A 27,853-nucleotide genomic window follows, 5' to 3' on the forward strand; every position below is an offset into this window, starting at 1 on the left:
ATGAATCCCAGCCCAACTGCACGGGATCCCTACAAGCAGCTAGACCGCTCGCCGAAAGCTCCTAGGTATCCGGTGCGGGTGTTCCCCAGCTGGGAGGCTGCCTGAGATCACCCCTGCTCTTTCCTCTCCAGGTCCACCTCGTCTTCCACTCCTAAGGGAAATTATCAGGCTATGTCATATGACTTACCTGGCAGATATCTTGAGCTGCTTCCAAAATGGAACCTACCCTTGAAGGATGAAAATCAGTCTCCTTGTGTGTCAGGCTATGCCAACCGCTCACAAAGATGACTTCCCTAGTGCTTAGAAAAATATTCTTGCTGGTGTGACCGTGATATATTGAGGTTCTATATGTTTCACTCGCAGAGAGAGGTCACACTCAACAAGCAAAGATAACCAAAAGTAAATGGAAAGCCTTGAATTCCATCTCAGTCTTGAATTTCTTGGCAACTGTGAAGACCAACCGAAGACTTAGTCCAGATGAGCACTTATTAAATCCTGTGTCCTCTATCCATTCCTCCCAACTAGTCAACTCTTCCAGCTCTCTTTTGTCCCAAGCCCCATAAAAGAACGCCTTCAACCTTGGTTATTTCCGATGATGCTCTTTGCTCCGGGTGGTGTGAGCAATTCCTCTTGGGTACCCAGTGGTTCTCAGGCTTTAGCATGCCTCGGAATCATCTGAGGGCTGGATACAATGCAGATTGCTGGGCCCACCCCCAGAACTTCTGATGCAGGTCTGAGGTAAGGCATGCTAATCTGCAATTCTAAGAAGTTTCTAGGTACTGCTGCTTTTGATCTGCAGACAATGCTTTAGGAACTGTTGTTCTAGACTTTCTACCCAAGGACACTGGCTGGGCATCACAGTCCCTTTTTGGGAACCTTGAGGCTTGACAATGATTAACTTCCTGGCATAGGGAGGACAAGCAGGGACATCAGCAACGTGAACTTTAATTGACTTTTCTTCCCAGGCCACTGTTTAGGGACAGGAAGCAGAAAGTTCCAAGAGAAAAGCAGCCCATGGATGTCATTTATTTTCAATCAGAGTAAGTAGAAGACCATCTCTGAATCAACTAGGATCAATTTCAGTGGGCTATAAAAGAAAAACCCCAAAGAAAAGTGACTTAAAGAAGACAGAAGTTAATTTTTCTCACATTGAAGAAGTCCAGAGGTAGGCACTCCAGAATTGGTATGGTGGCTGTATGGTCCCTCTAAGGACTCAAGCGTCTCCGTTTCTGCTCCTCCGTCCTTAGCATGTGACTTCCTCTCTCAGGGTCACCTCGTGGTCCCAGAATGGCTCCCAGAGGTCTGAATGTCACCAGACTCAGGGGAAAGTGAGAGAAGGCAAAAGGTCCCTCCTTCTAGTTTTTAAATTTTCTTTTTAGAAGAAGCCTCAGATCTGCTTACATCTCATTGGCCAACGGTTAATCGCAAGGCTACACTGCAAGGCAGGTGATGTTATGCACCCCTAGTAAAAATAGAAGGGAGGATGGACACTGGCTGGCAAATAGCAGTTTGTGCCATAGTCTCAGAACCCCAGATCTTTCAGGGTTTAGCTGACGGTCACTGAGCTCATCCACGCTTGTGAGAACCCGGAGGCTAACTGATCCTACTGGTGTCCCACTCTACAACTGGAAACAAACTGGGGGAAGCTGTCTCCAACCTGGACCAAAGAATAACTCGAGATGGTCCCCAGTCAGAATTGAGGGAGCTGCTTATGTCCACCCACAGGAACCTACTCTGGTGTGAGGTGTGAGGTGTGAGGGCATGTTTGCCTCACTTCCGGTTTCCTACATCTTTCTTGTGCTCTCATGACTGCATTTCCTGAGTGGATTCTGCTCCCTCGCAGCTGCTACATTATTTAATGTCTTTTTAACTTGGGGGATCATCAGAGTGGTGATGTAGTTCACTTTTTTTTTGGGGGGTCTTTTAATTTTTGTCAGTTGTCCTCAAGTGAACCCAACTTAGGTGCTTCTAAGCCTCCCAACTCTCTTAGGCTGCCCCCTGCTGGATGCCTGTCACAGCCATTCTTCTGATCTGATCTTAGAGATGGCCTTTTTCCCTGACCTGGATGCAAGATTAAGGATTCCACGTGTGAAACTCAGCCACCAAGAGCTCTTCTAACTTTTAAGATGTGGTATTGTATATGTTCATATGGAGATAGTTTTTCTTGGCCTCTTGAGATTGTCATTTCCTCGATTTCTATAAAGGACAGGCTTGGGGTGTAAATCCTTTTAGAAGGAGGATGGTGGCAATAGGGTTTGTACCTTTCATTTATTTATTCACCAAATGCTTGTTGAGCATCTGACTCTTCATTTAATGATTATTTCTTGAGTGCCTGCTATGTGCCAGAAACTGTTCTGTCACTGGTGAGCACTGGTGATAAGGGCCCTGCTCTCAGGAGCTTACATCCCAAGTACAGAAGAAAAGAAATGAGCTGGTTTCAGATAGAGGAAAATGTTATGAAGAAAATAAAGCAGTTAGGACCCAGCCGAATCCAGTATGACCTCATGTTAGCTTATTACATCTTCAAAACCCCTTTTTCCAAATAAGGTCACATTGATAGGTACCTAGAGTTAGGACTTCAGTGTGTCTTTTTGGGGGTAGGGGCACAATTCAATACACAACAAAGGGAAAGAAAGTCTGAAGCTTCACTGGCTGAGCTGGCACACTGCTTTTGACTTAGATAATTTGGAAGAGATGGGGGTCAATGATGGATATGTGGAGCAAGAGAGGGTGACAGCCTGCTCTCACCCACGGTCACCTCCTGGCACCACCAATGTGTTTTGGTAAAAAAGCAAACACAAGTTGCTGTGCTAATATCTTGTTGAAGATTTTTGCATATATGTTCATCAGTGATATTGACCTGTAATTTTCTTCTTTTGTGTGAGATCTTTGTCTGGTTTTGGTATCAGGGTGATGCTGGCCTCATAGAATGAGTTTGGAAGTTCCTTCCTCTGCAGTTTTTTGGAATAATTTGAGAAGGATAGGTTTTAACTCTTCTATATGTTTGTTAGAATTCACCTGTGAAGCCATATGGTCCTGGACTTTTGTTTGTTGAGAGGATTTTAAATTGTTAATTCAGTTTCATTACTGGTAATCTTTCTGTTCATATTTTTTATTTCTTCCTGATTCAGTCTTGGGAGATTGTACATTTCTATGACATTGTCCATTTCTTCTAGGTTGCCCATTTTATTAATGTATAATAGTTCATAGCAATCTTTTATGATCCTTTGCATTTCTGTTGTGTTGGTTGTAACTTTTACCCTTTTATTTCTGATTTATTGATTTGGACCCTCTCTATTTTTTTTCTTGATGAGTCTGGCTAAAGGTTTATCATTTTGTTTATGTTTTCAAAGAACCAGCTCTTAGTTTCATTGTTTCTTTTTCTATTGTTTTTTTTTCAGTATTTCATTTATTTCTGCTCTGCTCTTTATTATTTATTTTCTTCTACTAACTTTGTTCTTCTTTTTCTAGTTCCTATAGATGTAAGGTTAGACTTTTATTTGAAATGTTTCTTGTTTTCTGAGATAAGCTTGTATTGCTATAAACTTCTCTGTTAAAACAACTTTCACTGCATCCCATAGTTTTAGGACCATTGTGTTTTCATTTTTATTTGTCTCCAGGTATTTTTTTATTTCCTCTTTGATTTCCTCAGTGATTCATTGTTTAGTAACATAATGTGTAGCCTCCATGTGTTTGGTTTTTATTTTTTGTAGCTTTCTTTTTTAAATTGGGGTATAGTCTCTTGACCATATTGTGTTAGTTTCTGCGGTACAATGAAGTGAGTCAGCTATATGTATGCATATATCCCCTCCCTCTTGGACCTCCCTCCCCAACATCCCATCTATCTAGGTCACCACAGAGCAGTGAGCTGAGCTCTCTGTGATATACAACAGGTTCCTATAGCTATCTGTTTTACACAGGGTAGTGTATATATGTCAATCCCAATCTCCCAATTGGGGAAAGAGGGGCAGGAGGAATTGGGAAATTGGGATTGACATATATACACTATTGATACCATGTAAAAAATAGGTAACTGATGAGGGAATACTGTGTAGCACAGGGAACTCTACTTATGCACTGTGGTGACCTAAATGGCAAGGAAATAAAAAAAAGAGGGGATATATGTATATGTATAGCTGATTCATTTTGCTGTACAGTAGAAACTAACACAACTTTGTAAAGCAACTCTACTACAATAAAAATTAATCAAAAAAAAAGGAAAATAGGGGGCTTCCCTGGTGGCACAGTGGTTGAGAGTCCACCTGCTGATGTAGGGGACACGGGTTCGTGCCCTGGTCCAGGAAGATCCCACATGCCGTGGAGCAGCTGGGCCCATGAGCCATGGCCACTGAGCCTGCGAATCCGGAGCCTGTGCTCTGCAACAGGAGAGGCCACAACAGTGAGAGGCCCACATACCACAAAAAAAAAAAAAAAAGAAAGAAAGAAAATGCAGCTGTTTATCTTATATTTTATTTCTTGTCTCATAGCACTATGGTCAGAGAAATGCTTGATATGATTTCAGTCTTCTTAAATTTACTGAATTGTTCTGTGGCCTAGCATGTGATCTATCCTGGGGAATGTTCCATGTGCACTTTAAAAGAATGTGTATTCTGTTGCTTTTGGATGGAATGTTCTATATATGTCTGTTAAGCCCATTTGGTCTATTGTGTCCTTTAAGGCCTGTGTTTCCTTATTGATTTTCAGTCTGAATGATCTGTCCATTGATGTAAGTTGGCTGTTGAAGTCTCCTACTATTATTGTGTTACTGTCAGTTTCTCCCTTTATGTCTGTTAATATTTGCTTTATGTATTTAGGTGTTCCTATATTGGGTGCATATATATTTACAATTGTTATATCTTCCAATTCTGTGTTTTAAACTCTATTTTTTCTGTGTACAAAGGAACTCATGTACACTGTTGGTGAAAATGTAAATTGGTGCAGCCACTATGGAAAACAGTATGGATGTTTCTCAAAAAACTAAAAATAGAACCACTATATGACCCAGCATTTCCACTCCTGGGTATATATCCAGAAAAACCCAAAACACTAATTCAAAATGATACCACACCCTGATGTTCATAACAGCATTATTTACAATAGCCAAGATATGGAAGCAACCTAAGTATTCATCAACAGATGAATAGATAAAGAAGATGTGGTATATATATACATATATACAATAGAATCCTATTCAGCCATAAAAAAGAATGAAATTTTACCGTTTGCAGCATCATGGATGGACTTGGAGGGTGTTATGCTAAGTGAAATGAGTCAGAAAGAGAAAAACATATACTGTATGATATCATTTATATGTGGAATCTAAAAAATACAAGTGAATATAACAACAACAAAAAAGAAGCAGACTCACGGATATAGAGAACAAACTAATGGTTACCAGTGGGGTGGGGGGAAGGGCAATACAGGGGTGGGTGAATGGGAAGTACAATATGGGTGAATATAGCCAATATTTTGTAGTAACTGTAAATAGAAAATAATCTTTAAAATTTGTATACAAAATTTAAAAAAAAAATTTAAGAGATGGAAACAAAAAATAAGAATTTACTGGCACCATTGTCCTTGAAGTAGAATGAGCTCACAGAAATGGCTACTGCCAGAGTCTGTGTCCTAGTGTGATTCCTAGCTGCCTCCTGCCTCTCTGGGAGGCTCTCCAAGATCAGAAAGTTGGTCTGACCCAGGCTTCTTTCGAATAACTGCTTCTGCCCTGTGTCTCAGAGTGTGTGAGCTTCTGTGTACCCCTTTAAAGAGTGGAGTGTCTGTTTCCTACAGCATTCTGGTTCTTCCAAAAGTAAGCCCCACTGGCCTTCAAAGCCAAATGTTCTGAAGGGTCATCTTCCTGGTGCAGGACCCTGGGCCTAGGGAGCCTGCTGTGCATCTTGGATCCCTCACTCTTTGGGAGGAACCTTTGCAATTGTATTTATCCTCCCATTTGTGGGTCACCTACCCGGGGGTATAGGTCTTTTGACTATACCTCATCTCTATCCCTCCTACCTGTCTCTGTGGTTTCTGCTTTATATCTTTAGTTGTTGAAGACCTTTTCTGCTAGTCTTCAGGTTGTTCTCATTGACAGTTGCTCTGTAAATAGTTGTAATTTTGGTGTGCCTGAGGGAGGAGGCGGACTCAGAGTCTTCCTACTCTGTCATCTTGGTCAGTCCATGAACTGCATTCCTGACTGAATGGTAGTGTCTAACATCACCTAGGCAGGAGTCTGACACTAATCCTTTCCTAGCAGCAGAGGATCCTAGAGTTGGAATTGGGTATTCCAGTCACTTTTTGCTCATAATAATTTGAAGATTGATTAGATTGTGTGCATACTCATTTGGATGATAATGGGAACAAAATCACGGTCTGGTAAGTAGAATTTAGAATTAAATTATGTAGTAAGAACACATCAAAAAGTGGTATTACTCTTTGTAAGAGCTTGTTGACCTTATATAAAAATCTCTTAAGAAAAAATATCCATGCAAAATATCTTGAAGCTAGACAGGGCAATGTATTGGAACAAACTTAATCATTGGAGTTAGAGACATTTAGGTTTGAATACCAGCTCTGCCACTGACTAACTTTGTGACTTCGGGTAAATTTACTTAACCTTTTTGAGCCTCAATATTCTAATCTATAAAATGAGAGTAATAATATTTACCTTACAAAGTTATTATGAATATTAAGTTAAATAATGTATCAAAACACCTGCTTTAGCAGCTGTCACTTAATTGGCCTTCTATAACTGATATGAATAATAAGACAATATCTGTCTCCCAGTCTTGTCTATACTCAAAATTCCTGTGAATTTGGGAATAACTCCTGAATACCTTCTGATACCCCAACGTATTCTGGATGAACCCATAGCTTCTTTGAGTCCAAAAGCTCTAAATCTTGTGAAATTTTTGAGCTTTAATTCTTCTAAGCTTTGCTTAGAACAGCTGCTATCTCCCTACCATGGAATGTGCTAGCAATGAGGTGCTCTGTTTGGGTCTGGAGATTTCTGAAGGCTGTATTTTATAATCAGCTTTGTTCTTGGATTGCCAAGTGGTAATTTGGAGAATAAAGACTTACTTTGCTAGTTAGGGATGAATGAGAGTCTATGTGCGAACAGTAATAACCAACAATATTTCCCTGCACTCAAATTCTAGGTAATTGGAATTTATATTGTCATATTGTACATTCCAGTCATTAGTACTTCAAGGGTTTAGGAAATATCTGATATTGAAAACAGTGGCTAAAACATAACTAAAACCCACCATTAAATGGCATTTTCTCCAATCCCTTTTGGAGAACCCATCAATCTAATATGATGCACGAAATGTTTAATCCTGGGAATTCTTTTGAAGACATATTTCCAGATAACACTTAATCTTTGAGAAATCCAGCCCAGTCAGCCACAAAGACTAATGTATATTACTTTAGAATAGGCTTTTATAGGTTTCAGATTATAGCTACCTACTTTTCTCAAACTTCCCTGACTCTTTTGAAACTTTCTTAGAAAGTATTGTCAGATTCACAGTATGCTGTAAGAGTTTTAAAAAGAGACACTTTTCTTGCTTTATGTAGCTGGAGTTATTTTTTCCAGATTTATTGATGTATAATTGATTTATTGAATTGCTTCCAAAACATAGAGTGTGGAAATATAATCATCCAAAAAACACCAGACAAACCTGAATTGAGGGGCATTTTACAAAATACCTGACCAATACTCCTCTGAACTGTCAAGATCATGGGAAACAAGAAAAGTCTGAGAAACTGTCACAGGCCAGAGGAGACTAAAGAGACATGACTAAATGTAATGTGGTATCCTGGAAGGGATCTTGAAACAAAGAAACAGACATTAGTGGAAAAACTGGTGAAATCCAAATAGTCTGGAGTTTAGCTAATAGTACTATACCAATGTATCAGTGTTGGTTTCTTAGCTGTGACAAATGTGCCACTGTGAGGTAAGGTGTTACAATAGGGGAAACAGAGTGACAGTTATATGGGAACTCTCTATATTATATCTGCAAATTTTCTGTAAATCTAAAATTATTCCAAAATTGAAGTTTATTAAAATAAAAAACTAAAAACAAGCATTTTGGAGGTCCTGGATTTAAAATGAAGTTGTTAGATCAATCAGTATTAACTACTTTGTGTCCAGCCTATGAGGTGAGCACTATGTAGGAAAGCTTAAACAAAAGGCATGGCCCCTACCTTCAGGTGGTTTAGCAACTACTTGAAGAGATGAGACTTTGACATGTGAAAAGATTAGCAATCATTGGTACTATTTGATTAAGCTCCAAACTGGGTGATACTGACTGTAGGAAGTCAGAGGGAGAAGACTGGAGTGGCCACCAAGGGTTTCACAGAGGGAGTGCACCTGGATGAATAAGTTAGAATTGTATCAGTGGAAAGAGGGGAGACTTGCAGTAGAAGGTAACAAAGAGAAAAGCACTAAGGTCTTGGGCATAGCAAACTCAGGGAAAAATAAAGGCAGCTTGATATGTTGTGGGGCGCCCAGGGAATGCATATTTTTAGAGAAGATAGAACATTATGCAGAACCTTGAAAGTTAAGCAGTAGGGGGTGAGGTTGAAACTGGCCACGGAACCAGTGTAGCAGCAGTAGGATTACAGTATATGTTTTGATTCTGTGGCTTTCAGCCTTTTGTCAAATTTGTCTATTATTTATTAATCTGCTAACACTTCACTCAGCATGTACATTTGATAAGACTATGTGGGGATGAAATTCACCTTAAATAATTAAAAATTAAATAATTAAAATAATTAATTAAAATTAATAATAATTTAAAAAATTAAATAATTAAAAATTATTTATTTATTTACTTATTTATTTTGGCTGCATTGGGTCTTCACTGCTGTGCACGGGCTTTTTCTAGTTGTGGCAAGTGGAGGCTACTCTTCATTGTGGTGCACGGGCTTCTCATTGTGGTGGCTTCTCTTGTTGTGGAGCATGGGCTCTAGGTGCACAGGCTTCAGTAGTTGTGGCACACAGGCTCAGTAGTGGTGGCTCGCAGGCTCTAGAGCGCAGGCTCAGTAGTTGTGGTGCACGGCCTTAGTAGCTCCGCAGCATGTGGGATCTTCCCGGACCAGGGCTCAAACCCATGACCCCTGCATTGGCAAGCAGATTCTTAACCACTGCTCCACCAGGGAAGTCCCTGTTTTTACTTTCAAGTGAGTAGTGCATTGTGTTCAGATAATTTTGCTCTTTGAAAAGGTTGTTGGACTTTCTTTTTTTAAAGTGATGGGTACATTGCTTATTTTAAAAAAGTAAAGAATGGGAGGGGTCTGATGCCCTTGCACTTTCTCATCTGTTTCTCTGTAAATTTAAAGTACAGAAATACGCCTCTATACCAGCTTTGCCCACTCAGAACTATTAAGTGACCGAGCTCTTGACAAACGGGAGACATGGGCTACATTGTTTTCAGTGTAGTCAACAACAAACCAGAGGCCTCATGACATTCCATTCAGTTCTTCTGTGTGCATGCTGCCCATGTGCAAGCAAGTCCACAAGTTGGTGGGCTTAGGAACTCAATGGGGTCAGTTTAGACTGGTCAAGGGGAAAGAGACCATAATAACTAGGAAATCAAATTCAGTAAATGAGGCTATTTGGAAGAGAACATAAGATATCTCAGCTTTTGTTGTCTTTCTATTTTGTATCACATAGTTTAGAAGAACTCTTTCATATATTTCCGTCTTATTTCCCCAGCAAGATTGGGAATTCTAATATGTACTGCATGTATTGAAAAAGAACAGGGTTTTGCAGTCAGATAGCTTTATATTTTTAATTTAGTACAGGCAATTAAGAGATCATTCTTCTTGCGCAGGTATCTTAACCTATCTAAGCCTCAATTTCCTTTGTTGTAAAATGGGGATAATCGTACTAACCTTTCAGAATTGTTATGAGGATTTCAGGGGATATATGTACATAGCCTCACAAAGAGTTTGGTACTCAGCAAGCACTTAACAAGTCTTAGTTCCCTTTCTCCTTAAAGGTCTTTATCTGGTACAAATCTTAACCCAGTACTAACATATAATAAGGCTTGGAAATTTCCTCTTGGGATTATCTTGGGAGGCCATTCCTGGAGCTTTTTTGTGTACCCCTCTATTAGAATTATATAGGGACAACTCTGGCAAAATTCTAAGGCAGACAAAGAAACTTCACTGTTTCCTTGCCTTTCTTCTCTCCAGGCAATCCCTCCCTCCACTCCAAATATGCACACTGTCTGCCCTTTCTATGAAGACCAAACTGGTAAACCGGTCATGGTAGAGTTTCAAGAATCAGAAGAATTGAATTTTAGGGTAGATGGTACTCCCAGTGCTCCTTGTTTCACAGCCTCCTGGGTCTACACATACAGCCATGTCTGAAGGAAATGGAGAGAGACTGCAGTTCCTTCTGACTCTGGAAAAAGCTCCAGATTAGAAAGGGCTGGATCCTCTTTAATAAGTGGTGCTGTGAAAACTGGACAGCTACATGTAAAAGAATGAAATTAGATCACTCTCTAATACCATACACAAAAATAAACTCAAAATGGATTAAAGACCTAAATGAAAGGCCAGACACTATAAAACTCTTAGCAGAAAATATAGGCAGAACACTCTATGACATAAATCACAGCAAGATCCTTTTTGACCCACCTCCTAGAGAAATGGAAATAAAAACAAAAATAAACAAATGGGACCTAATGAAACTTAAAAGCTTTTTGCACAGCAAAGGAAACCATAAATGAGGAAAAGACAATGCTAAGAATGGGAGAAAATATTTGTAAACGAAGCAACTGACAAAGGATTAATCTCCAAAATATACAAGCAGCTCATGCACCTCAATATCAGAAAAAACAACCCAATCCAAAAATGGGCAGGAGACCTAAATAGACATTTCTCCATAAAAAGAGAAACAGATGGCCAACAAACACATGAAAAGATACTCAACATCACTAATTATTAGAGAAATGCAAATCAAAACCACAGTGAGGTATCACCTCACACCAGTCAGAATGGCCATCATCAGAAAATCTACAAACAATAAATGCTGGAGAGGGTGTGGAGAAAAGGGAACCCTCTTGCACTGTTGGTGGGAATGTAAATTGTTACAGCCGCTATGGAGAACAGTATGGAGGTTCCTCAAAAAACTAAAAATAGAACTACCATATGACCCAGCAATCCCACTCCTATGCACGTATCCAGAGGAAACTATACTTCAAAAGGATACATGCACTCTGATGTTCATTGCACTATTTATAATAGACAGGACATGGAAGCAATGTAAATGTCCATTGATAGATGAATGGATAAAGAAGTTGTGGCACATATATACAATGGAATATTACTCAGCCATAGAAAGGAACAAAATTGAGTTATTTGTAATGAGGTGGATGGACCTAGAGTCTGTCATACAGAGTGAAGTAAGTCAGAAAGAGAGAAACAAATACCGTACACTAACGCGTATATATGGAATCTAAAAAAAAGGTACTGATGAACCTAGTGACAGGGCAGGAATAAAGACACAGATGTAGAGAATGGACTTGAGGACACAGAGGGCAAGGGGAAGCTAGTATGAAGTGAGAGAGTAGCATTGACATATATACACTACCAAATGTAAAATGGATGGCTAGTGGGAAGCTGCTGCACAGCACAGGGAGATCAGCTTCATGCTCTGTGACGACCTAGAGGGGTGGGATAGAGAGGGTGAGAGGGAGGCTCAAGAGAGAGGGGATATGGGGATATATGTATACATATAGCTGATTCACTGTGTTGTACAGCAGAAACTAACACAACATCGTAAAGCAATTATACTCCAATAAAGATAAAATTTAAAAAGAATGGGCTGGATAGATGAGATTTTTCAGAACTGATAAAGAAAAGCCTTTTTAACCCAGAAAATTAGGCATGACTGTACTTTCTTTACTGTGACCACCTTAAGACATAGCTGTTTTTGAGAAACTGCCTTTAAATATCTACATTCTCCTCTTTTCACACAAGGCTCTACTGAAATTACTTGAGCCTTAACATCTCTCTAGACATAATGTGGTAGAATTGCAACTGAAAAAGAAAGTAATAACAGTATTTGGGGAGGCAGACAGCGGTAAAATAGCAAACCTTACATTGTGCTCTTATGCTGCCACATCTTGGAACATCTGTCAGGAGAACTCCAGGGAGCTAGGGGTAGAGATAGGAGATCAACAAGAAAATTCTTAAGAGTCTTACCCTAGATTTGTTGTAGACTTGTTGGTAAAGAGATGTGAATTACAAGTTTTACATGGCTGATTGTGACCAAAGCATTTTTTAAAATATTTCAAAACAGGCAAGCTGAAAACAAGTGTTTCTTGTTGTGGTTATACCATTAGATTAAGCAGTAGGAAGCCAGTGGCTTAAGGACTCATGACAGTATTCATTTAAAATGTATACAGATCTCTTTTTGTTTACCAAATGACTACACAGTGGCAACACTGCAGTAGTCTAGTGCCAAACAGACTAACTGGGGATTCAGACTTGATTTTCCTTTTGGGTGTATTTTGTAAGTAGATTAGTAAAAGACTGAAAAGGCAGCTTTAAATTCTATTTGTTCATGCTTCCTTCACCCCACTCTTAAATCGATAGGCACTGGCTAGGAAAAGACAGTCTTATTATTTAACTACAAATTAGTGTAGCCCTTCTTGTGGCAGCATTTGAAACAAACAGAACCAATTGGAAGGAATTTATATATCTGAATTTCTCTTTGCAGAAGTTGACTGGGTCACAAATTATAACCTATTTAAAAAGACAAAATACACACCCACACAAGTGTTTATTCATTTAGAGACTTCAATTATGTGTAAGAATTTAGTCATAGAAATTATGAGCATCCATTTAGAAAGTTTCCAGGTTTATTTTGTAATACTGTACCTTTATTGTTCTAGTTCAATATGCTGTAATATTTGTGAGCTGGACAATATTGTGTAATATTTCACAGCTGGGTAATTATATTAAACTTTACTAAGTATATCATGCTTTCACTAAAACCATAGACTGCATGCAATATAGATGGATGTAGTATGCAGCATGTGTGCTGTCAGTATTAAGCTTAGTCTAAGTGGCATCACTCATAGCAATAAGCACTTGCTCTCTCTTAAATTCCTTGCACTCTTGGCTTTGTCATTCACTTGACTCCTCTCACCTGACCACCTTAGCTTCATATTTAAATACCATGTTATAATTGAAAATTTTAATATATCTATGTCTAATACCTCCCTCTAGATTGTAATTTTAGGAGGGAATCTGCTATTTTTCTTTAGACATTTTAAAGAACCTGATAAATTTCTTACATACTTAAGAGGCACCAAAGAAATATTGTTGAATAGCTATTATATACAGTTTCGGACAATCATTTTAGATTTTAGTGCATCACAGTTGGAACCTCTGTTGATCTTCAATAAAGTGTTAGCTGAGAAAATGTGACAGGTTGATTATAAAACAAGACAAAACCCCATCTTGATTAAATGTGTTGTTGTAGCTCAGCACTTTCATGAAAAAGACTCTTGTTTACTTGTTCAGTTTCTGTTCCAAATGATGAAAATTGACACATAGAGTTTTGTAACATTCTCAAGGAAATATTCATTTCTGTTAACTGTATGATGCTTATTAAGACAGGAAGTAGACTCAGGTCGTTTGGAATGACTTTCAACAAAGGCTAAAATTAAGAGAGGCTTGTAGATAATCGGGAAACACACCTTGCCACTACTCAAACTTTTGAGTTAATTGCACTTGAGGCTATTGATATGTATCAGCTGTCTTTTCTTCTTCATGATTAGATGTGAGCATTTAAGTGAAAAAAAGAAAAAGTTGGGTTGATAAAAGGATCTGCGAACTGAAAGCTCTTCAATCCACTTGTGAGACATTAACAACAAAATAATAGAGGGAAAACTATATATCTTCTGTTAAACCACAAATCTTGATCCATGTCTGAATTCATTTCTGCTAGTTCATTAACACATTTTTGTTGAATATGATAAAAATAATAAAAGCTGTTTGTTCAACAATATAACTTCTTGTCCTTTGGGCCCTAGATTAAGAAGAAACAGCAAGATGTGCTTGGTTTCTTAGAAGCTAACAAAATAGGATTTGAAGAAAAGGATATTGCAGCCAATGAAGAGAATCGGAAGTGGATGAGAGAAAATGTACCTGAAAACAGTCGACCAGCCACAGGGTACCCCTTGCCACCTCAAATTTTCAATGAAAGCCAGTACCGTGGGGTAAGGAACCAATTAAAATTCTTGTTTTTTTTAAAAAATGGATTGCCTCAAACCCATCCACTTTCTTTTACTCCCACCCCATATCTACACACAGTCATTTCTCCTGTTCATCCTCTACATCCATCCTAGGCAGCTAGGGTATTTTGCCTTCTACTAGAAGGCAAATGGATGAGTCATTCACCAAAAAATTATCTGTGAATGTATAAGTACAGACCAGAGCATTTATATTATTTCCAGTATGTCCATGAAGAAGCCACTGAAAGCAGGTGAGCTGTTTTACTTATTTAGATTAAAATTAGTTTAAAAAGAGGAATATCTCAGTTTCTGCTTCAAGGTAGTAAAACTTTTATTTGAGTATTATTAATGAATTTTCTTAAAATTTTGAGTTAGCTAATTGAACTAATGTATGGATGAGGGAAACAGGAGTAGAGTTTTTACTTTTTGACTGGGGCTTTCAAGTTTGTCATCTTGGTTAGCCTTCATTTAAACCATGAAGTAGTTCCCTTCAATGTTCATTCACTGTGTATTTAAGTAACATTTGTAGCCTGTGGCCATTCTAGGTACCATGGCAAGTACAAGTATGTATAAAACAAAGCCTCTTTTCTTAAAGAGCTGATTGGGAGTGTTGTGTGGGTAGAATCAAACACACCTGAAACAGAGAGAGTGGTTATGAGGCCACATCCATGTGATGACATGGTACAGAAAGCATATGTAAGGGCTATAGGAATTTCCAGTAAAGAACTGTTTGCTTTGCTGTGTCCTCAGAATTAGCATAATTGAGGAACAAATGTTTTTAGAGCCAGCAATCCAAATCTTCTAACTCATGTGTTTAAATGGGAGTGAGAAGGAGAACACCTAGGGGAGGGTATGGCAAAATTGAGAAGTTCATTAGCATAAAATATTTTCTCTGTGAATTGAATTTGTCACTTCTGAGGAGGGGCCAGAAGATTTCTTCTGCTGCTGCAAACAGGGCCAATGTGTAAAGACATATTATGTAGATAAGGAAAAGACAATTAGGCTATTCATTTAGATGGTGAAACCTCAGTGCTTCTATATTTGAAATTTCTGCAAATTGTCGACTCTCAGGGGCTGAAAGAGGCCTCAGAGGTCATCCAGTCCAATCTAAGCCCGCATATGTTGTCTTAATCTCTCCTTTTTGAAGCAGGAATTTCAATTTGTTTGACTTTTAAAAAGAAACACATTTTGGGTTATAAGGGTGATGTTTGAGAAGCCAAATTTACCTGGTTTATTTCTCCCTCGGAAGCCATACTATAAGGGAATGGAGTATGTTATGGAAAAAAAGGCAAGTGTCACTGAGAAATGGGAAGATGAAAAGGAAGATGCAGGAGGTGAGACGCAAATCAAACAAATATTTGTTAATGGAAAAGGAATCCATTTTCTATTGAGTGCCTGCTGTGTGCCAGGCACTGAGTTAGGAGTTTCATAACAATAATTAAGATTTGTCCCTATACAGACGTTAGGGAGAAAAGTGTATAGCAACCATTCATAGAAAGCATATTATATGTCAGCTATTGTGCTACATACTTTATGTGTACTATATTAATCAGTTCTCATACTAATCTCATGAGGTGTAGATATTGTTATTCCTGTTTCATAGATGAAGATATTGAGGCCTAGAAGAGGTTAACTAACTTCTTAAATCATACAATTATTAAGTGATGCAACTAGAATTTAAACCTAGATCTGTCTTATTCTGAAGTTCTTACTCATTCTATTAAACCACTGTGCTGTTAAGTTTTCTGTTTACTCAAAGATCCCATCTTTGTTCTTTTCTTGTTTCATTCTGTATTGTGGGAGGCTGACCTCAGCAAATTATATTTCCCAGGGTCCATTGCCAACTGGCTGCCTATTAGGTTTGGCCGGTAATAGGATGCACTGGTTGGATGAGTGGAGGGCAGGAGGAGAGGAAAAGCCAAGGTATCCCCCCTTTTTCTGGAGGTGTCCATGACAGTGGCTACATCTCCTTTGTGGTACCAGCTCTGTAATACTACCTTCTTCACTTTTCCCTTCAGCAGTAGCTGTGGTAGCAGCTTCCTGCTATTTCTAGTCTCTGGGCTGCCTCACTGTCTCCTGTCAGCCTTTCAGCTCTTTAATCTTTTGTAAGTGGTTCTTCATATTAAATTCCCTTGTTTAAACTGTCCCAAGGTTTCTCAACCTTGGCAATACTGAGATGTTTGGTTTATGGGGGCTCCCTTGTGCATTGTAGAATGTTTAGCAGCATCCCTGGCTTCTATCCATGAGTGCTAGTAGCACCCTCCCAGTTGTGAAAAAACAAAAATGTTTCCAGATTTTGCGAGACATCCCTGGGGGAAAATTACCTCCTTTTTTAGAATCATTGAGCTGTAGCTTAGGTTCTATTTCCAGATTAGGATGTGACTGAAACAATTACCCTGCCAACATAAATGAAGCTCTGCTATAAACGATACAAAATTTTTAAGGGTAATCTATGTTCTGAAAGAGCTTATGCTGTGTATATGAAGAACTAAAGTACATTTTCATGAAATAATTAATATGATACAACTATATGGTAGAATACATTCTGGATTAATGTTACTGGAATCCCAAATATGTAAATAAAGTATATTTTCCTCAAGAGAATTCCTATAGAAGAAGCAGACAATGTTTTGTTTACTCTTGTATTCTTAGCACCAGGAACAGTGATTGGCATGTAGTAGGTGCTCAATACATATTTGTACAATAAATTAATTAATCCTGATTAATTGAGAAGATGATATTCTTTTCTCTCAGCGCTACAAATCTGTTTCTGTGTGTTAAGTTCAGGGCCAACAAATAATGTACTGTGATCCCCAAACACCTGAAACAGAGATAACTAGATTACCCTACATAGTATTTTATGATCAGATTTCAATGTATTTGAAGACCTGCTTTCTTTTCACATGAGTTTAAAGGTTGACACAGACTGTTTTTATTGATTTGATTATAGTAAGAAATGTCTCTTGTATAACTGTTAGGTTCTTTTAACTAGCATTTTGAGGTTACTTCCAAGTGGTTGAGTATAGATATGATGTATATTGCTTGTTTACCTTGAGTAACTTATAGGTCATGTGTCTCAGTATGGATTTTGTATCAAGATCCAATTAGTTTCACTTTGAATAGTGAGTTCAAAGAATATAGGAGGCTGGTCATAAATGCCTGTTGTTTATGATTTAATCCTTTGTCGACATCGAGGGTACACAAAAAGATGCTTTGAGACAATCCTTGAGGAGATCTCTGTGGCTCTAAACAATACTGACTGTGTCAAAAGAGTTCCTAAATGACAGAAATTCTGATGTTTCTTGAGTTAGGGGTCAGATTTAGGGTCATCAATGGCTTGAGAGGCCGTAAACTTTATACCTCCAGATCCTCCAAGTACCAGGAACTATATATGCTAGAAAAGAACCTTTTAATTGGTGATCTGTTGGTGAGGCAACCTCTAGAGAAGCCAGCAAATTATAAGTTCATTTTACCTCTAATAACTCAGCCAAAATGCCAAGCTTATCTCTGTGTTTTTGCGTTTTTTTAGAGAAATTTTGAAACACTTTATTTTTTTTTAATTTTTAATTTTTTTAATTTTTTGGCCATGCCATGAGGCATTTGGGATCCCCAACCAGGGAAAGAAACTCTGCCCCCTGCATTGGAAGGGCAGAGTCTTAATCACTGGACCACCAGGGAAGTCCCTCTCTGTGTGTTTTAAGTCAAACAAACTAAGGCCAGGTATAGACAATGGCTGTGTTTTCTAAGTATATTTGCTATTTATTATATGTCATAGTCAAATGTAGGCAGTTCGGTTGTTACTTTTGGAGCATGCATGGTGGTTTAGAGGATGACAATGGGAAGCCCAACTGAATTTAGTCACGTGAAGCTTTTATTGGATCCCCGGATTGTTTGCTCCTCCAGTCATATTTCATGAAAATCTCATAACCTTCCTCTGAACACAGCACAGATTTACTATTCTTATGGCCATGGGATAGCTAAAATCTGGTCTGCTGTAGGTTCTGAGGGCATCTCTACCTTAATGAATAATGCAAGAGAAATAATGGCAAACTGGAACAATAGCCTCCTCCCAAAAGTAAGCAACATCTTACTGGCAAATAGTTGGCTGCTTTGGGCTATGGAGAAAGCTGCTTGCCCTGAGGCAGATTTAAGTTCTATGCAGTATGAAATAAGTCCTTTTGCTATTTCTGTCTCACAGATCAGCATATCTTCTAACCCACATTAATTGGGATCCAATAAGCCTTGACTCTTTACTACTCCTTCCAGAATTCTAGCATTATTGAAGTTAGCTAGCCTGTTTGCCTTCAAAGATATTGACCAGTCAGATAATTTTGAATTAATTTCCCCTTTTCTTTCCTTTGTTGGTTGTATGTTGCTAATTCTTGTTGCCTTCTTTTATCAAGGACTATGATGCCTTCTTTGAAGCCAGAGAAAATAATGCAGTGTATGCCTTTTTAGGCTTGACAGCCCCACCTGGTTCAAAGGTATGATTCATTTTTTCCCCTTCTTTATAGGCCATTTTATTGCTGCTGGGGTTTTTTAATCAGTAAGATTTGCACGTTATTAAGTACTCAGATTAAGCCAGAGGCAGTGCAACATAGCTAAAAGGAAATGTCCCTGCTCCGCATACACTTAATCCCTAGTAGGGAAGACAGATGTGCATAATTAAATACATAAAGTATGTGGATAGAAGGTAGGCTGAGTGACTTCCCTATCAAGCTGCCCAAGGCAGCAAATTTCTCATTGACCCATTCACAAATAAGTGGTTAACAATTTTAAAGACACCATTATTCCAGTTGCCATGTATGGTATTACGTGGACAGAAAGCATCTTAGTTCAAAGTAATCTTCTTGTCAGTATCTATTGTCCTTGTGTGACATCAAATGCTATAGTCACCTATTCAAATTAACTAAGAGCATTTGAGTATCAAAACTCATCACTAAATTGCTGGCGGAATTTGGAGCTTTTCCCCTGCCAACAGCAAATTAATTTTTCAAGTGGTGGTGTTCCCAGGGAAGATCATACAAAGAAAAATATAAAAAATTAAGTCACCTGTTTAAAAAAATGTCTCAGAGCTATGGACTTTAAATATACGTTTGCCTTTTACCATATTTCTTCTCCACAAAGGCTGGTTTAATCAAAGTGTATGTCCCCTGCTCTATCATTTTACATTTTGTTCTCAGAAGCTAATTTTTGTTAAACAGATTCTTCAAACTCCAGCTCCTTCTCCAGTTTTGAGAGTCTGTGTTATTGTCTGTATTTTCACTAGAGACTGTTTAGAGGCATTGTTGTCTGAGTCACTATGAAATTCTGTTTTCTTGCCAAACTTTCTTTTCCCATGGATAAGATGTCTTATTTTAGGCTTTGTATAATTTAAGTTGTAGGAAATCTTAGGTAAGGCATTTTTATTTAAACAAGTTAGTAAAACCCAAGTTAAGTCATTGATTTCAGTGCATATTGGAGGAAGTATAAAGGAAGGATAGTCTGTTTTCTGTGACTGATGACTCTCTTTCCTTCAGTGAAAAGTATGAGCCATTCATTCATTTATTCATTCAATAAATATTTACTGAGTGTCAAACATTGACTTGATACTGATGGTAGGGCAAATACGGAGAATACAACATAATCTCTACCTTCAAAGTGTTTATAACCTAGTGAGGAACATGTATACGAATAATTATACAACAAATATGTCTACAAATAATTATGATATAGTATGGTAAATTTTGTATGGTTGGTATGAATAAAGTACAGTAAGCATCCAAAGGAAATAATCATAAATTACTACTAAGGAGTTTGGGGAAGGTTCCACAGAGGAATTGGCATTTGAGCTGTTAGGGATTCTAAAACACTGAAGTAACACTAGGCGTCTTTCACAGTGGCTGCAATAGGAACCACTGCATTGGGATGTACCTGCACCCAATGGTATGTTCAGGGAGCAGAGTATAATGCAACATGAATCTACTATAGAACATATTAAATAAGGGAGATGCATTAGGAGGTAATATTGGCTAGGTAGGATGGGGCCAGATTATGAATACTGTGCTAGATACTTTCGGCTTTATTCTCTAAGCATCTAAAAGCCATGGTAGGGAATGAGAGAAGACAATTATGTGATTATCTTTGTATTTTAAGATGTGATTTGATCTATGTCTCAAGAAAATAAATTTGGCAGATGTGTGGATTGTGAAACATTGGAGAAATTAGATATTAGAGATGGGCTGACCCATTAGAGTATTCCTTAAGAGTCCAGAAAAGCAATGGAGAAGGCCTAAAGTGGGACTGCAGTTACAGAAAGGAAAAGATGGATTTAGGAGACACAGAAAAATCACTTGTGATAGGATTTGGCAATTTATGAGATGTTTATGTATGGAAAGAACTGGGAAGGATTGAAGCTATCTCTGAGGCTTCTAACCTGGGTGACAGGGAAATGAAGCAAAAGTCATGGAGGAAACAGAAAAGTGAGTGATCCAAGGGAGGAGTTAGTCTTGGAAAAGAGAAGGCACGCAGTTTTCTTCTGAGACTGGATAGAATGAAGAGAGAAGGATAAAACGAAATTTTAATGTGTGGGGAGGTTAGGGAAGTTCACATTTGAAAATGTCTTATCTTTAGTATGAGGTAAGAAGAATGATCATCTGCTAGGAGTGATGGGAAATTTGAGAATTGAAAAGATGCATTTGCTGAAAATAAGCTAAAGAGTAGGCAAAGATCATGAATGGAAGGATGGCTGAGCAAGATGAAATTCCCTGTTGAAGTTAGAGTTGATGAGCCCACAGTGGAGCCAGTCAGTTTGTTTACTGTGGTTTTTTTTTTTTTTTTCATCCTTGTTTAACCCTAGAAGTAGGAATAGAGTAAAAGGACAGCAGATGTTATCAAGGATTGAACTAGAAGGAGCTGATAGATCGGGATAAAGAAAAGAGGTCTGGAATTGACAGTGGAGTTGAAGGGTGGATTGGTAATAGGGAGATTTTGAATGTTAGTATTTAATAGGTTTTTCCCAAGATAAAAAGTGATAAATTTGATATCAGAAGGATGATTTTTCTATCCTTCAGCTCAGCTTTCAGAGTTTTCCCCTTTAATTTAACAGGACAATAAGTCTTCCAGAAAGAACTGGCTGAAAAGAAAGTATATGCAATAAGAAATACAACTAATTAACCCGCATTGGAAAAGTGCATTCATAATAAAAAGAAATGTGATAAAATGAGATACAATATTCATCTGTGAAGTTAACAAAGATAAAACAAAGTGATAATGCTCAGTGCTGAGAAGTGTGCATTAAAACGTATTCTCTCATATATTACTGGTGATGATATAAATTGGTACTACTGTTTGAAAACCGAAATAGCAAATATATATCAAGGACCTCAAAAATGTTTATACTTCTTCATCCAGTAATTGTACTGGGTAGTAAGGCCTAATGAAATAATTCATACATCGAAAAGTCTTTATGGATAAAAAAATAAATCAAAATGTTATTTTTAATCTTAAAAAATTTGTAAACAAGTTAAATGTCTAAAAATAGGGTCAACAGAAATGATTTATCCACTGAGTGAACTCATGCTCTTATTAAAAAATGAGAGTTTGTGAAAAGATACATTATAATGAGCTACAGAACTGTTTTTACTGTGTAATTAGTATTCTATTGATAATTACATTTAAAATCTATGTACAGGACAAAAAGAGACTGAAAGGAACCATAGCTAATAATATGAATGTTTTTCTTTTTTCTCCATTTATTTATTTTCCAAATAATTAGAATACATTCTCTTTACATTTAAAAATTATTGAAAGCCAGTGCACTGGAAAGCTTGATTTAAAAGTACCCAATGGCAAATATTTCTATAAGGCAAGGAATCCTCTGTAAGACAAATAATTTTTTTTTATTCTCTTGTATATTAGATGCAGTTAAACATGGTATATAAATATTTGCTCTTTACTCTTCTATTAATACAGAAGATAATTTCATAGCACTAGCATTTCTTACATTGCAGTATAGTTGATAGTTTTGATATGGAATAAAATAACTGATATATTTTTACTAAAAAATAAAAATCCAGTGATATTCATGTTGAGAGGAATACCACTCCTCTGGAAAAGCCGTGTTCACTAGTAGGTTGAGGGTATAGAACATGCTGGTTAAAGAAGTGTTCTCATTGGCTTTGGTTAAACCACCTAGCTCTAGGGAGGGCCATGAAAATCTGCTTCTGCTGTGAGATTTGAAGCATTCCTATTTCCAGTAAGCCCATCCCATTTTATTGCATCTCCAAGAGAAACTGTATGTTAATAACACTTAGCTGTGGTGTTGGTCTTAGTGACTAGGCAGAAAGTGGAAAGGAAAACATTAGGAAAGAAGTCTGGATACCTGCAATGGACTAAGCATTGAGCTACACAGTTCACATTCATCTCATTTTATCTTTACTTCGTCCTTATGAGCTAGGTGTCCTCAATACCATTTTACAGAGGAGGAAACTAATGATTAGATAATTTAAGTAATTTGTCCAAGGTTACATAATAATTGAGTAGCAGATATGGAATTTGAACCCGGGATTATCTAACTCAAAACCAATGCATTTATAGAATGATGTATATAGTGGGAGTAGAGGGTGAGAACACATCATATGCCTGTTTCTAGAGCTCTCTGGTTGATTAAATAACTCATGATACTATAAATACTGGCTACTTACTTTTAGATAATAATAAAGCTTGTAGCACAATTTACATATTTGATGAATAAAACATAATTAGAAAAGTAAATAATTTAAATATGATGTATTCTTAAAGACAAATTACAAAGAAGTTTGAATTGCCTTTTGTTTTGGATTTTTGTGCTAGTAATTTCTTCCTTGAAAAAGGATAAGTGAGAGCTAAGGAATTTATGACAAATTACAACAAAGATTGATAAATGTAACTTTAGGGAACTAGGCTGTCTCCAAATTACTAGTTACTCAGAGGCATTACGTGCTCATAAGAAGAAGGACTTCACATTATCATGTGTTCACATTTTTATACCACTGCTTCCCCACCTATATATGCTATGCTATTGAGGGGTTTTATTTTTATTTTTTTATATTAATTAATTAATTAATTTATTTATTTTTAGCTGTGTGGGGTCTTCGTTTTGGAGCACAGGATTCTCACTGTGGTGGCTTCTCTGATAGCGGAGCATGGACTCTAGGCGTGCGGGCTTCAGTAGTTGTGGCACGTGGGCTCAGTAGTTGTGACTTGTGGGCTCTAGAGCACAGGCTCGGTAGTTGTTGCGCACGGGCTTAGTTGCTCCGCGGCATGTGGGGTCTTCCTGGACCAGGACTCGGACCCGTGTCCCCTGCATTAGCAGGCGGATTCTTAACCACTGCACCACCAGGAAAGCCCCACTGAGGGGTTTTAGTATAAAATTCACTGTGTTGTGTGAGGAAGTTTTTGGAAGCTTGTTCTATAAAATGAAACAAAATACATAATGTGGGTCTAAGATGTATTCATTTAGACAGCCGAACACCATGTTAGAAATTTCAAAAGAGCTTAGGGAAGTTTGTTTTTGGTTTTTGACTAAGAGTTTTGGAAGGTGAGTCAGTAGTGTATTACATATGTTTTGTTAATGATGTATTAAGAATGAATTACACTGTCCTCTGGTTTCCTTCTTTCTATCATTTCTACCTCTCTCTTTTTTTTTTTGGTAAAAATATAGCATCTTTTTGTTTGTTTGTTTTTTCCCCTTCTTCTGGGGTTAGCATCAGAGGCTTATTTTGGAATATGCAGCTGCTGTCACTCCTCCTGAGACTGTCAAGTACTCAATTAGTGACAGATGTTTAGAGTGACATTGTCTAGCATACATGATTTCTACAGCTCAAGTCTGAGGTTTCTTTCACCAGAGTCACTCTTGCCACCCATCCTTATTTGCAGAAACTTTCCTTGAAGTGTATTTTGTGTCAAGTACTATGTTAAGTGCCAGAGCACACCTATAGGTCAGAGTTCCTATGCTAGAAGTACTCACCATCCACAGGAATAGAAAGACAACCTTACCTCTTCGAGCCTACTGCCATGAAATTTAAAAGCAACAATACTTTAGCAAATAACACATTTTCTAAGTAGCTTAATCCTTAAACAAAACTCACGTGACTGTAACTATAGGTGACAATGTTTTAGAACACTCAATTTTTGTGAAAAATCATTCAAAATGGAACTTAGCTACTTTTAAATAAAATGTCAACTATAATTGTAAATCACTTGCTTTTATGGAATTATAGACAGTCCTCTATGACATCTGTTTCTAGGCAGAAGTTTCTATTTTTTAATTTTTCTATTAAGAATTTTTAAGCAGTCTTTTCTGGGGGCTATTTTTCTGATTTTGAATATTCTTAGCAATTTGAGATAATATAGTCTAACCAAAATACACACGGATGCCTGCTTTGTGATATTTAAATCTGTGTTGTTTGTTTTTCATTTCAGGAAGCAGAAGCTCAGGCAAAGCAGCAAGCATGAACCTTAAACATTCTGCCTTAAGCATCCTGACAAAGGAGTCTCCACTGCTTTTTATAAAATAGCAAAATTATCTTGGCTTCAAAAGAAATAGGCTTAATGTTGAAATAATAGATAGTTGTTGTTTTCACATGCAAACAATCAAAATGAATACATAATTAAAATGTGAACATTATGATGAGGAGAATGGGAGATGAACTTAAAATTTTAAGAGGTGTCATGGAATAGTATTGTTGTCTGCTAAGGCATTTTATGTACTTCAGTGATTTTAAAAAGCAAACACCTGTTCCCTTTTTTGATATTATTATTGCAGCTTAAGTATATCTGTAGCTCTACATTGAGTAACTTTAAAAGATGAGTGAGAAAGGAAGAATCTGTCTCTCGTTCCCAAATTGCCTCAATTTTAGTGAACAAAAATATGTACCTTTTTGATGTGAAATTATTGTGATTAAAAAGTAGTTGCAGATAATGTTTATGATATGTCAGACATTGTAATTTCTGATGGTAAGTATAACATTTACATTCTTTTGTAGTTAAAACTTCTATGTACTGAACCACAGGTTTTCTAGGCTTCTAAATGAAGCCTTTCATTGCATGCTTCAGTGATCGGAACAGATGACCTCCCACCAAAATAAAGATGTATTCAGTTGACAAATTTCTTGCTTAAACTACACAGCTATGATGCAATCACGTTACTAAGTTGCTTGCCCCAGTGAAATATGCATATGTATGCTATGGAAGTAGGATGGCAAATAAGTTAAAAACGGCATCCTTTTGCAAAGAGTTCAGACTTTTTTTTTTTTTTTTTTTTTTTTTGTGGTACGCGGGCCTCTCACTGTTGTGGCCTCTCCCGTTGCGGAGCACAGGCTCCAGACGCGCAGGCTCAGTGGCCATGGCTCACGGGCCTAGCCGCTCCGCGGCATGTGGGATCTTCCCAGACCGGGTCACGAACCCGTGTTCCCTGCATCGGCAGGCGGACTCTCAATCACTGCACCACCAGGGAAGCCCCAGAGCTCAGACTTTTAATTAAATATTTTAAAATAGGTTGGAACTCATTTTTCCCCTTTTAAAACCACTTGTGATCACGAATGCCACTATCTCTCAGATATTTGATCTTTCAGTTTCAGCTTAGGCATATATTGTATGAGTACATTAATCTAAGCAGAGAAAATCTTTTCTATGCCTCTATTCCAGTGAATAGCATAAGTATCAGATAAAAGGATCAATTTAAAAAATGTTAATTTTGAAAACTTCTAAGAAGATAAGAAACATTATGGCCTAAATCACCCAGAAGACACATATATTGTACTTTAGTTCCACATTAATATTGTACTTTAGTTTCACATTACTAAAAGCAAACACCTTTTACTTTAAATTACTTTATCATATCATTTGATGTATGCAAGTCTGTGCTCTTTGCCAAAATCAATATACAATGAAGACATGGCTTTGTTTACTGAGATTCAAACATGATGCAATGCTTTAAAATAAACTCAGTACTGTCAGAAACATAATTTTTGTGTTCGTGTTCGTGGAGTTTCTAAATAGTGTAATAATAATTTTAGAAGGGTAATATATTTTTTTAGATGGTGGGGAAGGAGAAAAGAGAAAATAATAGAAAGAAAACAATTTGAATAAACTTTCTAAATTTCCTATTTAGGACTCTGAATTTTGCAATACACACTAGATTCAAACAACTACTCCATTTTTTTGTGTACAAAAATATGCTATGGAGAACTCTAAAGTAAACAAGGTATCTTGTAATAAATTCTGGAAAATGCTAAAACATTTTTCAATATTTTCTCCTGAGCTATATCAAATGCAGATGATGATACTTGCAATATTATGTGGGCATTTTTACTTTAATATCAAATAAGTTAACACTGTCAAAAATAGACATTCTTTAAAAATAGATGACATTTTTGAGATGTGTATATCTACTAGACTATACCTTACAATTAGCATATATGTATATTTAAAGTAAAATGTTTTATTGAGTCTTGCCAAATTGAAATCTTTCTTTTTGTCAGCTGAATACTATATATCCTGTAGATACAAGAAAAGCAAGTGAAATTCTGAATATTAGACAGCTGCCTTCAAGGCTATGCTGAGGCCCCCCGCCACTTTTTAAAATTTTTATTTTATTTATTCATTTTTTGTCTGTGTTGGGTCTTCATTGCTGCACATGGGCTTTCTCTAGTTGTGGTGAGTGGGGGCTACTCTTTGTTGTGGTGCACAGGCTTCTCGTTGCAGTGGCTTCTCTTGTTGCAGAGCACAGGCTCTAGGTGTGTGGGCTTCAGTAGTTGTGGCTCACGGGCTCTAGAGCGCAGGCTCGGTAGTTGTGGCACGTGGGCTTAGTTGCTCTGCAGCATGTGGGATCTTCCCGGACCAGGGATCAAACCTGTGTCCCCTGCATTGGCAGGTAGATTCTTATCCACTGCGCCACCAGGGAAGCCCCTGAGGCCTCTTTTAAGAAGGACTAAAGATGTTGCACTGTCCTAAAGACACACTAAACTCCAAGAGATAGTAGGAAGCTGCAATAACTAAGCCAGTGAAACCAGTACACAAGCCTGAAAGCAAAGCAGCGGGAAGGTGGGGTTTGGGTCTCTGGTATTGCATGAGCAACAGAGCCCCTGCTTTCCTAGATTGCTTTTGATTCAACTTTCTGAGGTTGGGAGTGTATACTCATTTTCTGAGATACCTACTCCCCAAAGTCTCCACCTCCATCCGTGTGCTGGTCTGCTCTGTTCCCTCCCATTACCAAGCAGCACACTAAGCAGGGTAGTAGCATGGTTCCCCACTGTTAAAGCTCTCTTGGTTTCCAGAACCAAGAAACAAGAAGCTTTAGAAACAGCTTCATTGGTAGTAGTAGTAGTAGTATTTAGGGAACAATATATAACCATCTACTTGTATGTATGAAATTAAACCAATAAAGATACAGATGTGTGTGTGTGTATGTATATGTGTGTATATATATATATATATATATATGTATGTATATGTATATATATATATATATTCACACGGCACCATCTACTATGACTCTTGGGGTATGTTAGGGAGTTAAGCAGGATTGCAAAATTCTTTTTGCTCTACTAAGGTTTTCCAGAAATGCCTATAAGGGAAGAGGT

The 27,853-nt window shown here is 37.6% G+C and overlaps 1 protein-coding gene across 1 annotated transcript; it reads left to right on the plus strand.

The window, feature by feature from the left end:
- LOC112406278 (SH3 domain-binding glutamic acid-rich-like protein) lies at positions 1–25,615 on the plus strand. Its single transcript, XM_024755010.1, has 5 exons — positions 1–72; positions 1,248–1,328; positions 14,049–14,234; positions 18,653–18,733; positions 24,693–25,615. Exons 1-5 carry the CDS (start codon positions 1–3, stop codon positions 24,723–24,725), a joined length of 453 nt encoding a protein of 150 aa, XP_024610778.1. The 3' UTR covers positions 24,726–25,615.
- Positions 25,616–27,853: the final 2,238 nt, after the last annotated feature.

The sequence above is a fragment of the Neophocaena asiaeorientalis genome, unplaced genomic scaffold, assembly GCF_003031525.2.
Source record: "Neophocaena asiaeorientalis asiaeorientalis breed wild unplaced genomic scaffold, Neophocaena_asiaeorientalis_V1.1 scaffold36, whole genome shotgun sequence".
Classification (NCBI taxonomy): domain Eukaryota; kingdom Metazoa; phylum Chordata; class Mammalia; order Artiodactyla; family Phocoenidae; genus Neophocaena; species Neophocaena asiaeorientalis.